The 17,449-nt window shown below is 44.4% G+C and overlaps 1 protein-coding gene across 1 annotated transcript in view; it reads left to right on the forward strand.

The window, feature by feature from the left end:
- The window catches only part of CCDC181 (coiled-coil domain containing 181), a 48,494-nt gene extending 38,529 nt beyond the window's left edge, over positions 1-9,965 (forward strand). The window contains exon 6 of the mRNA XM_069761683.1: positions 6,923-9,965. Coding sequence (XP_069617784.1) covers positions 6,923-7,079 — 157 coding nt within the window. The 3' untranslated portion in view covers positions 7,080-9,965. The remainder of the gene's footprint in view (positions 1-6,922) is intronic.
- The last annotated feature ends 7,484 nt before the right edge of the window (positions 9,966-17,449 follow it).

Here is a 17,449-nt window from a genome sequence, read left to right on the forward strand (position 1 = left end):
TCATCGGTCACTAAGGAAAATATGAAGCTTCCTTAAATAAACTAACCAGCATCATACCAGGCAGATGCCAGCTGTGTTAAATAGCCAGTATTTGCCTATAACTGCAGCAAGGGTGTGCTATCATATTGCACAGTGCCCTGTGACCCCAGCCTCTGCCCCTTGATGACACATTATTTGAGTATCCCAGCATGCACTGGGATTATGAAACAAAGCATCATCAAACAAGAAGTAGGGGAAAAAATAGAATAGCTGTTAGATCGTGCAGATAGGGAGGGGTAGGTAATTTTTAATGCAAGTATAATATAAAATACCTTCCATTATGCCACTGAATAGATAGAGATTTACATTGAAATTTACTTTGACTCTGAATCACCTTTTAACCCCTTCACAACATCCGCCGTACATGTACGGTGCTGCAGGAGGTGCGTTCACGCAAATCCCCCTACATGTATGGCGTGACGATCATGCGTCCTCACACCAAGTGAAATCAAAAGCGTGTCAGCATTATATGAGAGCTGACACCCTGCTGCAAGGCCCACAATTGGTGGAATAGTGACATCGATCGCCATAAGCAGAGCGAGGGAGCGCCCTCTCTGCTCCGATCGGCACAACGCGATTTTGATTGCTTTGTGCTGAATGTCTCCATGGTGACCCCGGGCCGAAAGATTGCCTTGAGGTCACCGAGGTATGGTTGCCTGGAAGCTCCTGGAAGCTCCTGCTCACTCTTCCTCCCTGAGTGCGATGCACTGATCTAATGACCTGCAATGCAAATGCATTGCAGTGTATTAGATCAGCGATCAGGGCAGAAAAAGTTGATGTCCCACACTGGAAAAAGATAAAAAAAAAAAAATTGTAATGATATAAAAAAAAAATCATAAATTAAGAACAAAAAAAGAAGAAGAAACATTAATCCAATAAATACGTATATTTATGTAAAAACAAAAATAAACACATGAAGTATATATAGTTGGTATAGCCGCATCCGAAACGACCTAACCTATAAAACTGTCCCACTAGTTAACCCTTCCAGTCAACACTGTAAAAAAACAAAACACTATGCTTTTTCATCATACCGCTAAACAAAAAGTGGAATAAAGCGCGATCAAAAAGTCAGATGTAAATAAAATGGTATCACTGAAAATGTCATCTTGCCCTGCGAAAAAACAAGCTGCCATACAGCTCCATCAGCTGAAAATTAAAAAAGTTTATAGCTCTGAGAAAACAGCAATGCAAAAACAATTCTTTTTTCTATAAAAAAAATTTTATTGTGAAAAAGCACCAAAAAATAAAAATTTGTGTAAATGTGGTATCTGTGTATTCGTACTGACCTGAAGAATCAACCTGTCTTATCACTTTTACCACACAGTGAACAGAGTAAAAAAAACAATTCCTGAATTGCTGTTATTTGTTCATTTTGCCTCTCAAAAATCGGAATAGAAAGTGATCAAAAAACGTTAAGTGACCGACAATAGTACCAATGAAAGCATTAACTCGTCCCTCAAAAGACTGGCATAAAATTATAACTCTTAAAATAAGGCGATCCAAGAAAAAGCTTTTTTTAGTGTGTGACAGCAGCCAAACATAAAAAAAAATATATAAATCTGGTATCGCTGTAATTGCACCGACCCGAAGAATAAAGTTGTCTAATCACTTATATCACAGGAGGAATGCAGTAAAAAAATAAATAAAACTAATTCTTCTCCTGCTGTTGATTTGTTCATTTTGTTTCCCATAGGTCACAGTAATGCTCGGCTCACATTTATCCTGTGGTCTACGCTAAGCGCTTACACCAGGGTTTTGGAACCCCCAACAGAAGATTCCCTATTATAATGGAGTCACTGTGGATGTTGTCTGGCCTTTGTTCCGGTGGTGTCCATATTTTTAGGTGTGCATAAAAGTGCCGTTGGCCACAGTTTTGTGCACCTCTGAAAAGAAGGACATCGCTGAACAGAGGCCAAATAGAGTTCAGAGTTACTCTGCTGCCTCATTATAGTGAATGGACCCCTCGGGGGTTTCAACTGAATCACATCAATCAGAGATTTAGATGGAAACCACATGTAAGTGCTCGGCGTAGTGTGCAGGATAAATGTGATTCAGAAATTTATGTAAAATTTTCCAACAAAAGCTTCAACTCATTCTACAAAAAAACAAGTCCTCAGTCACGTCCGTCTTCTGTTATCAGGAATATTAGAGGCTTTCAGGTTACTGGTAGCACAAAGGCTCTGGAAAAATACCGTAGCTCTTTGCTGCCCAAAAGAAATACAGCAAATTCTGCATCCTAATTCACCCCTACCTTCTGAGCCCCACAGTTTGCCTAAACCACATTTAGCATCCACGTTTGGAATCTCTGTAGCGATGAGAGCCTGCCTAATTTACGAATGCATGTCTCAGAACAGGAAGTGGTCACAACAATGTACTGGGCACTACAACGTACTGGGCATTGCAATGGCTGATTTGCAATTTTCACGCAGCAACATTCATTGCTGCTTGTTTCTGGCAAACACCCATGGAGTCAAAATCGTCACTACACCTGTAGATAAATTTCCAGAGGGGTGTAATTTCCAAAATGGGGTCATTGAGGGGGGATTCTGCTCTTCTAGCACTTAGGGGCTCTATATATTGAGTCTGCAAACTATTATACAATAATTTGTTATCAAAGAGTTCAAGCGCTCCTTTCCTCGCGAGTATCTCAGTGTGGCTAAGCAGTACTGTACAGCCACATATGGGGTATTGCCACATTCAGCCGAAAATTATGTGGCAAATTTTGGTGCCCTTTGACAATGTAAATTCTGGAAACTAAATTTTTGAGATAATGTAATTTATTTTTTCTTCACCGCCCAATGGTATCAAATTCTGTGACAGACATGTGTCTATATGATCACTGCACCTGTAGATGTCTTCATTGAGAGGTGTAGTTTGTAAAATAGGGTCACTTATGTTGGGATTCTGCTGTTCTATTACCTCAGGGGCTCTTGATGTGACATGGCACCCTCAAACCATTCCAGCAAAATGTGCACTCTAATATGGCGCTCCTTCGTTTCTGAGCTTTGCAGTAGCAGAGCTATCAGGGTGGCAGAGGGTGCGGGCAACCGCTGCCCGGTGCTCAGAGGGGACTCACCCGGAGCTACGTTACTGTAACTGTATCAGCGTGCACAGCGCGCCGATAAAGTTACCTTCTGCAGCAGAGCAGGGAGAGTCGATTTCCCTTCTTTGCTGCCGGCCACTATGGGGCCCCGGAGCAGGCGGGGAGCCCCGATGCCAGCAGTGGGCCCCCCGCCTGTCATCGCAGGGTCAGCTGTACCAGCATTTAGCTAATACAGCTGACCGCAATGATGAGGGAAGGAGCACTGCGCTCCTTCCCCCATCATCCCCCTGTCAGCGTCTGACATCGGCGACGCTGACAGCAGGCGCGATGAGTCACTGCCCGGCGCCTGCTGTCAGGAGACAAGCGGGAGCTCAGAGCAGCGCAGGAGCCAAGTATAAAGGTGAGTATTTATTTATTTTTTTAAGGGGGTCTGCCTAATACTACAGGGTCTGCCTATGGGGGGTTCTGCCTAATACTACAGGGTCTGCCTATGGGGAGTCTGCCTAATACTACAGGGTCTGCCTATGGGGGGTCTGCCTAATACTATAGGGTCTGCCTTTGGGGGTTCTGCCTAATACTACAGGGTCTGCCTATGGGGGGGTCTGCCTAATACTACATGGTCTGCCTATGGGGGGTCTGCCTAATACTACAGGGTTTGCCTATGGGGGGGTCTGCCTAATACTACAGGGTCTGCCTATGGGGGGTCTGCATAATACTACAGTGTCTGCCTGTGGGGGGGTCTGCCTAATACTACAGGGTTTGCCTATGGGGGTCTGCCTTATGCTACAGGGTCTGCCTATGGGGGTCTGCCTAATACTACAGGGTCTGCCTATGGGGGGTCTGCCTAATGCTACAGGTTCTGCCTATGGGGGTTTGCATTATACTACAGTGTCTGCCTATGGGGGTACTGTCTTACACTACAGGGTCTGCCTATGGGGTGCTGCCTTATAGTACAGGATCTGCCTATGGGGGTGCTGCCTTATAGTACAGGGTCTGCCTATGAGGGTGCTGCCTTATACTACAGGGTCTGCCTATGGAGGTGCTGCCTTATAGTACAGGGTCTGCCTATAGGGGTGCTGCCTTATAGTACAGGGTCTGCCTATGGGGCTGCTGTCTTATACTACAGGGTCTGCCTATAGGGGCGCTACCTTATACTACAGGGTCTGCCTATAGGGGTGCTGCTTTATACTACAGGGTCTGCCTGCCGAGTGCTACCTTATACTACAGAGTCTGCTTATGGGTGCTGCCTTATACTACAGAGTCTGCCTATGGGGAGTGCATTATACAATATAGAGTAGGCCTATGGGGAGTGCATTATACTATATTGAGGAATATCTGGTGCATTATACTATATGGAGGCTATCTAGGGGGCTATCATACATTGTGGAGATTACAGTGAGGGGACCATCGTACTGTTGGGGGGCTACTAAGTTTGGGGGCTACTAAGGGGTCAGTATACTGTGTGGGTGGTACTATACAGCGAGGGGGCATTATACTGTGTATAAGAGAGTATCATGCTGTATATAGAGGAGCTGTACAGGGGAAGACTCGGGACATCATTAAATGTAAAGTAGGCACTTCTTGTTATAGGGGATCTCAGGTTACTGTGACCATCAAAGGGCCACACAGGGAAATATTACTTTCTAGGGGGCAAAATATGGGCACTGTTTTCTAGGGCAGTTGCACCTGGCATTGCAATATTATAGAGGGGTGCCTTAGAATTTAGAGGGCACAGAGAACCGCACAGCAGGGGCAGTAATAGGGACACATAAGGCAGCAGGGGCTCAGCATTGGGGTATCAACAGGATGAGGAGTTTGTGCAGGTTGGGAATAGATGTGATGGGGCTGGAATATGAGAAGTGAGATGTGTCTTTGTTGTATTCTCTGAGGGTGAGTAATTGCTGGAAGAAGTTGACGTGTTGGTATGGGCCAGATGGAAAAGACGGGAAAAGTGACGATTCCATCAGAAAGAACGTCAGCGGTAAGACATTATTTGTAACTGTGCTGTGATCTCTTATATGTTCTGTAGGACTGGTATTTTCCACTGACCATATGCTGGTAATATCCATGTTGGTCGTTATATAGAGATTATCTTCAGTAACAGCGCGGTCATCTGCTGAGGTTCTCCTCCACTATTAGGGTGTGTCACACAGCTGTAATCAAGGTTACCTGGTTAGGGGCCCACTCAGAAGCTTCGCCCCCCCTGAACCAAAACCCTAGCTACGCCTCTGGAGCTTTGCATTATCCCTCAAAAGTGTTTGCCACATATGGGGTATTTGCGTACTCAAAAGAAATTGTATATCATATTTTGTTGTCCATTTTCTCCTATTATCCCTTTTGAAAATTGAAAACTTGGGGTCAAAGTAACATTTTAGTGGAAACAATGAGAATTTTCCATTGACTCAGCCCAATGTTATACAATTCTGTGACTTGCTTGAGGGTTAAAAATGCTCACTACACCGCTAGGTGAAGTCTTTAAGAGGTGTAGGTTGCAAAATGGAGTCACTTGTGGGGGTTTCTCCTGTTTTGGCTTGTAAGGGGCTTGTCAAATGTGACATGGCATCTGCAGTCTGTTTCATCCAAAATTGTGCTCCAGAATTCAATTGGCACTCCTTCCCTTCCGAGCCCTGCCATGAGCCCTAAGGCCGGAGTCACACATGCGAGAAACACGTCCGTGTCTCGCATGTGAAAAGCAAGCTGTGGAACCGGCACTTCGGAGCGGAGCGTGCGGCTGCATAGCAACACATGGAGCTGCACGCTCCACTCCCAAGTGCCGGCGCCAGAGCTTGGATTTCACATGCGAGACACGGACGTGTTTCTCGCATGTGTGACTCCGGCCTAAAAGTAGTTTTGCACCACATACAAGAGTATCTGTGTACTCAGGACAAATTGCACAACAAATTGTTTGGTCCATTTTGTCCTGTTACCCTTGAGAAAATGAAAAAAATTTTTGGTGAAGCAACAGTTTTCAGGAAAAATGTATTTTTTTAATTTTCACAAGAAATTCTGTGAAGCCCCTGAGGTTTCAATGTGACATTGTGTCCGCTATCTATTCATGCCAATTTTGCTCTCCAAAAGTCAAATGGAGCTGCTGTGTGTCTAAACAGTTGTTTTCCATCTCATGTGAGATATCAAAGTGCTCAGGAGAAATTGCACAACAAATTGTATGGTTCATTTTCTCCTGTTACAATTGTAAAAATGCAAAATTCAGGGCTAAATGAACATTTTTGTGGGACAAATTTCCTTTGCTTTAATTTAATGTGGTGTTGAGCACTTTGAGGGGTGCAGTTTTTAAAATGGTTTTACTTTTGGCTATTTTCTGTGATATAATTCCCTCAAAGTAACTTCAAATGTGAGGTGGTCCCTAAAAAAATGGTTTTGTAAATTTTGTTGGAAAAATGAGAAATCGCTGATTAAACTTTTAACCCTTCTAACTTCCTAACAAAAAAAATGTTTAAAAAATTATGCCGATGTAAAGTAGACATGTGGGAAATGTTATTTATATATTATGTTTTGACCCATGACTAACTGGTTTAAGGATACAAATATGGAAAGTTTGAAAATTGCAAAACATTTACCAAACTTCCGATATTTTTTACGCAAAAAATGTCAACCTAAATTTACCACCAACATAAAGTACAATGTGTCATGAAAAAAACAGTCTCAGAATCACTGGGATTCGTTGAAGCATTTTAGAGTTATTACCACATAAAGTGACACTGGTCAAAATTGTTAAATTTGGTCTGGTCAGGAAACAGAGAACAGGCTGGGGGTTAAGGGGTTAATAAGAGATTTGAGCAGTGTCCACTCATCTAATCGTTTGCCTATCTTCTGTAGGTGGTTAAGACAAAAGCGAATACAGAAATGCACTGAAAAGCGAGCTGCTAAAGAGAGGTCCAGAAGACTTCTACTAGAAGCCAGAAGAAGCAAGCTGATCAATAACTTGCTCTACAATATTCCCGACTCGCGCTCTTCCTGGCATATGGATCGCTAGACTATGATCACATGAAATACCTTTATGAGGCCATTATTGAGATCAAGCGGCAAGTTGTAAGAAGATGTGTGACTTAATAATGAATTATTTTAAAAAAAATCTCTATTTTTTCTATCAGTTCAGTTTATATTTTCGTGGTTTAATATAATGAGGTCCAAAAATGGCAATAGCTCTAAGTGCCAGTAATTTACCAGACTCTATTTGTACGGAAAGTAGATTCACTTTCATACAGAAAGCTTTGTAAAACCCAACATCCACCTAGAAACCTTCCTCCCTGGTGTGTGGAGGTGTAGATGGTGCTGTGCATTAAAACAATGATATAAACACATCAAGATGGCAGCAAAGTCTCCTAGAGATCGAATCATTAACTGTTATGTTAAAACAAAAAAAAAAAGAAGCAAAATAGCTGAACGCCTATAATCCCTATCTTCCTCTGACTTCACAAGGTGGCCAGTTTGATCCTTTATGACTAGCCGAATTCCATGACATTCTTTTGACCTGACCTTCTGGTCCGGACAGAGGATGAGAAGGGAATGTAGTGAGCCGTTACTATTGTTACAGCGGTACAAAGTACCGTATATGATTAGGTCACCATTTTTACAGTAGAGGTGCTTGTTGCCTTCAGGGTCCCATGAAACGTGTTCTGTAGAGTTTATAGGACATGTAACCATCTGCATGCTCCACACAAGGGTGCCAAGCCCCTCCTGGGCTCCTGTGGTGTGTGAATATACTGTTGGAAGGTTGATGCCCTTATGCATTTCCAACAGGTGGGCTTGCATCCAAGAGTCAACCATATAGAATAAATGCCAGCATCGATAAGGGTATAGCCAGCGTGGAGTGGGCTGCAGTCAGGGACACAGGCATTACAGCAGTTATGTGGTGTAGTCACTGGTTGCATTCAGCAGACCCAGTTACTCATCGCAATTCTTCATTCTGAATAGTTCTGACACATTGGGTGACAATGCTGGATGGTTGTAGAGCCCCGATGTTGTCACATGTAGTAGATGTGCCGGTAGTACCTCTAGGTCCAGATTTGTTTTTTTTTTAGTGAGAGAAAAAATTATATTTAAAGGGTTCTCCCATTATAAATGGGTAAAATTGCTAAATTCTTGCAAAAACAAGCAAGTTTCCAAATTATTATTATTTCTTAAAATCCTTCTTAATAACTGAGGTATTTTATAGTTTACTACTCATTGCCTAAGTTACCGGCCACCACTGCAGTCTATCAACGCTGGCCAGAGACGTAGCTCCTGCAAGCTTTTTGCCATATAGCTGGCAAGCTCCTTGTGAAGGTAGCGGGCGCTCTAGAGCCAGCCAGCTTCAGTGCTCCTGCTCTCCTCTAATGCTGCAGCTACGTCTACTAGCATCATGGGAGAGTGGAAGGTTTGGGCCAGAGATGCATTCCTGTCACTGGTCCAAGCTGTCAATTATTTATTCAGTGCACTCCCTGAATAGCAGTTGTGAGAACAACCCTTTAAGTCGATAAAATAACCCTAAACATCTTATTTTCACAAAAGAAAAGTTTTAAAAAACTGAAAACAATAATCAGAGATATAATTCTACTTTAAAATAAATGTTTGCCCTGCAACTGTACGGTATATTAATTTTCAAAATAAGTCCAAGAGTTTATGTCGATTATTTAACATATCTCTATACTGGTTCGACTCAGTTTATCTGATTCAGAGCTCCAAATCTTCTGAGTAGGCATAGATTTTGGCTGCCATCAGCCACCACTAGAGGGAGCTTCCAGCATGCTGTATGCATTGAACTCAACATTAAAGGGAATCTGTCACCCCCTGGGACGCTTATAATCTACTACTGTGGGCATACAGGCAATAGAATGGATAAACCAGTCTTACCTGTGTGCCTCATAGCTGTGGTGTAGATCTTGAGAAATGCAGTTATAATGTTTTATGTTAATGATTTCTCCCTGGCTCTGGGGCGTGCGGTGCCTGAAAGAAATCTCTGCCTCCTCTCCACTATAATGGCATCTCCCTCCCATGCACTTTACACTGACATGTGATGCGCAGTTGTGGTGCTGTTATGTCGCGCATACGCCATGCACTCGCGCGGTTATGGGTACCTTATCCGCCCTCCTAATGGCAGTGTCTTTATCCTGCTTTTGCGCAAGGGAGTCTCTGTGCAGAGACTCGCCAGAGCCTGCGCAGATCGATGAAGACACTGCCCATAGAATGGCAGATAAGGTGCCCACAACCCCCGAGTGCATGGCGTATGCGCGGCATAACGGCACCACAATGTCACTCGGTAGTGTGACGTACATGGGAGGGGGGTGCTATTGTAATGAAAAGAGGAGGCAGGGATTTCTTCCAGGCACCGCACGCCCCGCAGCCAGGAAGAGATCATTAACATAAAAGATAATTACATTTCTCAAGACTAGTAAGACTAGTCTAAGACTGGTTTAACCATTTGATTACCTGTATGCCCATAGTAATAGCTTAAAAACGTCCCTGGGCATGACAGATTCCCTTTAAAACAGTGTAAAGTAAGCTCCACCAAGTGGTGACTGCAGGTAGCCAAAAAGTTATTCTCTGACTATATAACTGGGAACCGATGCCTATAAAGATCCATTAAAAAATTATTCATCCCAAAATACTGAACATAAAAATGAGGTGTAGAAGCATTGAAATTCCCTGTCCAGATTTTACATTCTGCATTGTTGCCAACACAAATCTAAATTGTATTTTAGCAATATTTCATATCCTTGGTTTAGTGTTTTAGAGAGTTTATTACTTCAAAGTTAAAAGTAAATTGTATGCGTGCTCTATTTATGGATTTTGCAGTTTATTGTTAGTATGTTTGAATATTTTGTGATATATACTATATGGGATTTGAAAGTTCAAATAAAATTATTGTTTCTTTCTATCAGTTTTACCATTTCACAATAGAATATACATTGAAACAATGGTCGACATCTTGGGGCACTCCTGCTATTGTTATAACGATTAATGTCAGGGAATGTTACTGTGATGCTCAGCCTGTTAGCTGGAATAGTCAAGGAGTCAGTGATCAAAAGCTAGAAGGGTACGTCATAAACAGAGGGAAGAGACAAAGGCGTAATCAGGTCACAGTCCGAGGTTAAAAAAACTGGGAAGATAGCGAATCAGAGCAAAAGGATTAGACAAACAGATGGTCAGAACGAGGTCCAAGGTCAGGCAGCGATAGATCAATGAGCAAGACACTAGGCAAAGGGAAAACAAACCATCTAGAGCTGAAGCTACGACTGGCAACTATCTGGAACTGCCAGCCCAATTCAATAGCTGAGCAATGAAGGGAACAGGGAGCATCTGGTGATAGCTCAGCACCTTCCAGTCTCAGATTGGATGGCAGAGCTGTCAATAAAAACACAGACGACTTAGCATACCCCTACATCAGACTAAACACCAAAAAAAATAGGCATCAGACTGTACAACTGAGCTGTCAATCACTGCACAGGCAGCTCAGCATGCCACTGCATCAGACTGGACAACTGAGCTGCCCATCAGCGCACAGACAAGCTCAGCACACCCCTGCACCAGAATGGACATGTCACGCCGTTCTATCTGTATCTGGTTTTCGTCGGGACAATGCATGTCTTTGCTTTAACCCTTTGCTCCTTTCCCACTAATTGAGCTGGGATACTGTTGGCTGTTACCTGTATGGAGCCAGTTCCCTGCTCTGCTGCGTAGCCTTACATGGGAGGTCTTTGCTCTGCTGCATTACCTTCCGCATGTGCGGTCCCTGGTTGCTGCTGTGGAAGCTGTCCGCGGGTTGTGAGGTCATTTGCAGCTGGTGCATGACCTTCCACGTGTGTCTGGGGGTGCAGTTGCTGCCTGGTGCCCTGAGCCTCAGTTCCTGTACTGATTGTGCTGTAATGGTTTCTGTTTGTGCTAAGGGCGTATGCGGCCACACCTCCCCTGCTTTTATCAGGGTTAGTGTATGTGCTTGAAATGCTGTCCCCAGCCAATTGCTGAGGGGAAGCTCCTATATAAAGTTCCCCTGCCCTATGGGTGGGGCCTGAGCTACTCACAAAGCTCCTGAACTTTGCTATGTGTGGTTTGTGTTCCTGCACCTCTCCTGTCTATGTTTTGGTACCAAAGTCCTTGCTTTGATTCCTGTTCTGGCGCCTGTCCTGGAGGCAGTATATCCAGGCCTGAATCCTTGATCCTGTACCTGACCCTGTCTGAACTGTGTCTGCTGTGTTATGTTCCTGGAATTCCTCTGCGTCTGGAGCCTCGCACCCAGTGACTTTGAGTCTCTTGTAACCGGTGTTTCTGCTGAGCATCTACTACTCTGTGCTCTGGCTACCATATGGTGCTAGCTCCTGGCATGCCCGGCAATCCTGTGGTTCTAGCATCATCCCGCTTGAGTTCCTTCCTAGGTCCGATGCCCGGAGCCTGACGACCGCAGTCTGGAACCTGATGACCGCTGTCTGGAGCTTGGAGCCTGATGACTGTGGTGGTGCCTGTAGGTCGTGTCGGCTCTCCGGAACCGAACAACTCCTGTCTGATGTCTGCTGATGTACCCTTTTGTCCTGATGACCTGATGTACCCTGATGTCCTGTCTGTGTCCTGATGTCTTGCCTGCGTCCTAATGACCTCATGTACCCTGATGTCCTGCCTGTATTCTGATGTCCCGCCTATGTGTTCCTCAGTGATCCGTTGGTGCCTTGGGGTCCACTGGGTGGTACCCTTCTGGGAGGCCGTCCTAGTATGCCTCGGGAGCCTGGCATAGTCACGTTTGGTTTATGTACTGTGTGACTTTACTTTAGTAAACCTTACTTTCTCTATACCTGAAGTTGTGCGGTGTAATCAAGTCCTACGTATCTCTTTCCTTGTCCACATGCTCAGCTGCCACAGAACCCCGGTCTCTGCCCTCCCTTAGGTAGGCCCGGGTCCCCCTCTGCGGTTTAAAGGGTCCTTATTGCATCCCCGGGCGATGCGCGCTCCACGCCGTCGTGGTCAGTCGGCGTGTGGGCGTCTATGGGCTGGGCCGCATATGCGGCTGCAGCTTACTGTGACAGGACAACTGAGCTACCAATCACTGCACAGACAACTCAGTACGTCCCTGCATCAGACTGGACAACTAAGCTGTTAATCACTGCGTTCTAAAACACACTGAGGGGTGGAATCATAACAGTTGGGAGCTGTAGTTATGTGTTGGGCTGCATTTTAACCTCTTAACCCCTGGAGCTTTTTTCGGTTTTGTGTTTTCGTTTTTCGCTCCCCTGCTTCCCAAAGCCTTAACTTTTTATTTTTTCCACCAATACGGTCACATCATTGGTTTTGTACTAGAAAACAGAAAAAAAAATTCCAAGTGTAGTGAAATTTCAAAAAAAAAATTGCAATTCCAAACTTGTTTTTTGTTTGGCTTTTTTACTATGTTCTCTAAATGTTAAAACTGACCTGCCATTATGATTCTCCAGGTCATTACGAGTTCATAGACACCAAACATGTCTAGGTCACATCAAGCCGGCACTGACAACCATAGAGGTCTCCAGGAGACATGTTGTCATGCCAACACACCAGTGACCCGCGATCACGTGACAGGGTCACCGGTGTGTGTACTTCCGTCGCGATTGCTGGAAGCGCGATTTAAATGCCGCTGTCAGAGTTTGACAGCGGCATTTAACTGGTTAATAGCCGTGGGTGGATCATGATTCCACCCACAGCTATTGCGGGCACGTGTCAGCTGTTCAAAACAGCTGACATGTCCTGGAAAGATGTGGGCTCACCGCCGGAGCCCACATCAAGGGAAGGGAGTCCAACATTGGCGTACATTATGCCCGATGTTGGAAAAGGGTTAAAGAGGTTTCCACTACATTAGCTCAGTTCACGTTTTTGCGTAGCCACTGCCATCTCCAACCTCACTAATGTAAAAATATGCCTTCACTGAATACAAATTTTACCTGTAAATTGAGAATAAATGATTAGTCCTGGTGGAGAAAGAAGCAGATTTCTCTGGTAAGATGTTACTTAGATGTTTAGTTTCATGTGTACTATTGATTGATTAAATGAAAATGAAAACGATAGTTACTTGTTAAGGATAATGCCCATAAAGATCCCCATATACCATTTATGCCAACTTTTATGTTACTTTATGCCTTTCTCCTTCACTTCCTGCACCCAGGCATCACATCTGACATCACAGTCATCACTTCCTCTTCAGAATCCTCTGCTCCCATCTGACTACATTTCCCATCAGCCTTTGTGCTGGGCTACAAGCCAGCATTGAGCACACCCTCTATGATTCTGCCTATACCCCTCCCACTTCCCCCCTTCCCCCATCCAGCATCACACATAGGCCCAGCACAAACCCGTTTTGGAAAATATTTCAGGGAATAGAAGTAATGCATAAATCACCAGAACAGCAGCCCTGAAAGTAAAAATTATTCCCTGCTACCCCTCACTGGCTAATGGATGGAGAGTACATTGCATTTCACAGGGTTCAGAGAAGTGGCTTAGTGGTTAGCACTGCAGCCTTACAGCGCTACCATCCAGGATTTAAATGCCACCAAGGACAACATCTGCATGGAGTTTGTATGTTCTCTCCGTGTTTGCGTGGGTTTCCTCCGGGTACTCCAGTTTCCTCCCACATTCCAAAGACTTACTGATAGGGAATTTAGATTGTGAGCCCCAATGAGAACAGCAATGATAATGTGTTAAGCGCTGTGGAATTAATGGTGCTATATAAGTGAGTAAAAAAAATAAATACACCATGTTTCAAATTAATATGTAAATTACATTTTCCTCGGATTTTCCTAAATTATCGCTGCAAATGACAGTCAGTCTAATAATAAGTCATCACCCGTTAGGCTGTGTGCACACGTTGCGGATTTGATTGCAGTTCCGCAAATATGCATTGTAGTGCACAACCAATGTAAGTCTATGGGAGCCGCAGACTTGATGTGCACATGCTGCGGAAAAAGCCGCACCGAAACGCAGCTTTTTTTTTCCGCAGCATGTCACTTTTGTGCGGAACTGCAGCGTTTCTGCACCCATAGACTTGCATTGAGTCGTGCACATCCACAGCAAAACTGCAGATGTAAAAAAGATCTGCGGTTTTGCTGCGGATGTGGGTCTGAGAAACGCTGCAGTTCGGGAGGAGGGAAGTGTGTGGGCGGAGTGTGGGCGGTGACTGTGTGCGTGTCTGTGGGCTGTCCAGGTGTGTGCGGTGGTGTGCGGGACTGTTTGGGTGTGTGCGGGACTGTGCGGGTGTGTGCTGGACTGTGCGGGTGTGTGCGGGACTATGCGGTGTGTGCTGGACTGTGCGGGTGTGTGCGGGACTATGCGGTGTGTGCTGGACTGTGCGGGTGTGCGCAGTACTGTGCGGGGCTGTCCGGGTGTGCGCGGGACTGTGCGGGGCTGTCCGGGTGTGTGTGGGGCTGTCCGGGGGGTCTTTGGGGGGGTGTGTGTGTGTGTGCATGCATATTCCGATGGGGCTACAAGTCCCATCAGGCTATGCCTGCTACAGTGACAGTAAGTGACACATTAGCCAATGATGGGACAGTAGTAGTCCCATCATCCGGCTAATGTGTTGAATGTGAAAATAAAAAAAACAACACATGTACAGTACATACAACACGCAACACACAGCACACAACATGCAACATACTACACGCAACATACAACACGCAACATACAACACAACATACAACACGCAACATACAACACACAACATGCCACATACAGTACATACATGCATACAGTACATACAATACATACATACTTACATACAGTACAAATACTGTAACATAGAGTACATACTCACCATCACCTTGTCACCTTGATCCCTGAAGCCAGTGTCACTTGTAAAAAATATTAAAATAATAAACACTATACTCCCTGATCCGCAGAAATCCAATTAAAACGAGTGTCCCACAATCTGAATTTGTGGCAGAACTAAACCACCTCCTTCGTATGGAGCAGTTGGTTGGTGAGGATACGGGAACTTCGGATAAAGTCTTGAAGGTCTGGACCCCCTGGATGGTGTTCAGGGAGACTGAGGAGCTTAATATCTGGCTTGGTTGACCTACTAGGGTGCTATCGTTTTTTTTTTTGTTTTTTTTGTATGTTTATTTCAGGTAGTGGAACACACATATTAACTAGCAATTGAGTTGGACAAGACACCGGATACCTTGTCCGCTTTCCCCACCCCATCTTATCTCACCTTCCCTTTCTTTCCTCTAACTTTCTACTTCTTTTATTACTTATAATGTTGGTTTAATTCACACCAAAGTTCATATAAAGAGACATCCTGGTTACTCTTATCCCAGCATTAACTAACCTCAATCAACAGAGCGGGTCCTGGAGAATTAGACTTATAGTGGTCAGGACTATTGCCAAAAGCAATAGACCACTTCATAGTCAACGGGAAGACGTACCTGGGCCCGTTATCTAGAACGTGATCACTGTTCGCGGACTCTCCTCTGTAAAGTCTCTAAAATAGCACTCTACATACCCAAGGAGACAAAGAAGCCTTTTCACAGGCTGATTTTGAATATTTTATTATTTTTCTTTTGTATCACAATACTTGACTGTGTTGGGAGTACCTTATATGTTTCTGATTGTTATTGCTTTACCTTGCAAAGTTTTGTTACATGCAAATTCTTTTAATATACTTGATTTACACAAAACGAGTGTCCCACGATGATCTCCCGTGGAGAGCAGCAGCGTCAGCTGATGCGACCGCTCTCCAGGGGCTCCAGAAATACAATGACGGAAGATATGCTTCTGCACTGCATTCCACCACTGTAAAAAATAGTCCCTAGTCTCACTTGTGCCACTGCTGTGTGGGAAAATTCCCATGCAGCAATGCCATAAAGTGAGACCCTGAACTAAGGTAACCTCAGTGATACACTGCAGGAGCCATTGTCTCCTGTCAGTGTGTCACTGAAAGTCTATAGAGCAGTGAAGTCACTGTTCTATAGGAGAGATCGTCGTGGGACACTCGTTATTAATTGGACTGCGTCGGACAGGGAGTATACGGTTTATTATTTTACATTTTTTGCAGGTGATCGAGTATGGTAAGTATGGTTAAATTAAGAATAATAAAATTATTTTTTCTGGCTGTGTCTTTATTTTGTAACCCTTTCACTACGCTAGGATTAGTAATGGATAGGCATCTTATTGACGCCTCTCCATTATTAACCGGGCTTAATGTCACCTTACAATAGCAAGGTGACATTAACCCCCTTATTACCCCATATCCCACAGCTACTCGGGAGTGGGAAGAGAGGGGTTAAGTGTCGGAATTGGCGCATCTTACAGATGCACCATTTCTGGGGTGGCTGCGGGCTGGTATTTGTAGCGGGGGGGGGGGGGCTATATCCATGGCCCCTCTCTAGGCTATGAATATCAGCCCGCAGCTGTCTGCGTAGCCTTTCTGGCAATAAAATATAGGGAACCCCACGTCTTTTTTTGGGGGTCCCCCTATTTTAATAGCCAGTAAAGGCTACGCAGACGGGCTGATATTCATAGCCTGGGAGGGGGCCATGGGTATTACCCCTTCCCAGGCTACAAACATTGGCCCCGCCATCGGCTTTCCCCCTCTGGCACAGAAAATTGCGCGGGAGCAAACACCATTTTTTTCAATTAAACATTAATAAACATCGGCCTTGCTATTATATATCTATGGATTATCAATAGATATATTTATAGATATATCTATCCATATATCTATAGGGTATGTGTCCATGGGCCGGATTGCCGACACTTTGGACGGAGTGGAAAACTCGCTCCATCCAAAGCGCCGCCCCCTACTGTACGTGCGATGATTCCGGATGTGTTCATTGCACACATCCGGAATCTCCACACCCCATACATAAGACCTGTGTGATTTGCCTTGCGGCGACAGAGCGTTCCCGCAAGGTAAACAGACATGCTGTGTTCTGAAAAGATACGCCGGATGTCCATAAACGCAGGGCCGCCGGATGCGTGTTCGCATGCATAGTGGAGATGGGATCTCATAAAATCCCCTCCACTATGCTGTAACATCTGGACGCTGCGGTTTGAACGCTGCGGTTGTACTCAGCATCCAATCCGCAGCTAATCCGGATGTAATCCTGAACGTGGACACCTACCCTACACTATCCATACATCTATCAATAATATATCTATCCATAGATATATCTATCCAGATATATCTATAGATAGATATATGAATAGATAGATGTATGCATCTATAGATCTATCTATATGTAGATCTATCTATCCATCTCATTCCTTCTATCTATCTATAGATCTATGTATCTATTATCTATCTATCTGTGTGTGTAATGGAGTGTGGGTTGGACAATAATGACATCACAAATTTATTTTTTTGTTCAATAATACATCTTTATTTAGCTTTCAAAAACGCATACAAAAACGCAT

This window comes from Ranitomeya imitator, chromosome 3 (assembly GCF_032444005.1).
Source record: "Ranitomeya imitator isolate aRanImi1 chromosome 3, aRanImi1.pri, whole genome shotgun sequence".
NCBI classification, from domain to species: domain Eukaryota; kingdom Metazoa; phylum Chordata; class Amphibia; order Anura; family Dendrobatidae; genus Ranitomeya; species Ranitomeya imitator.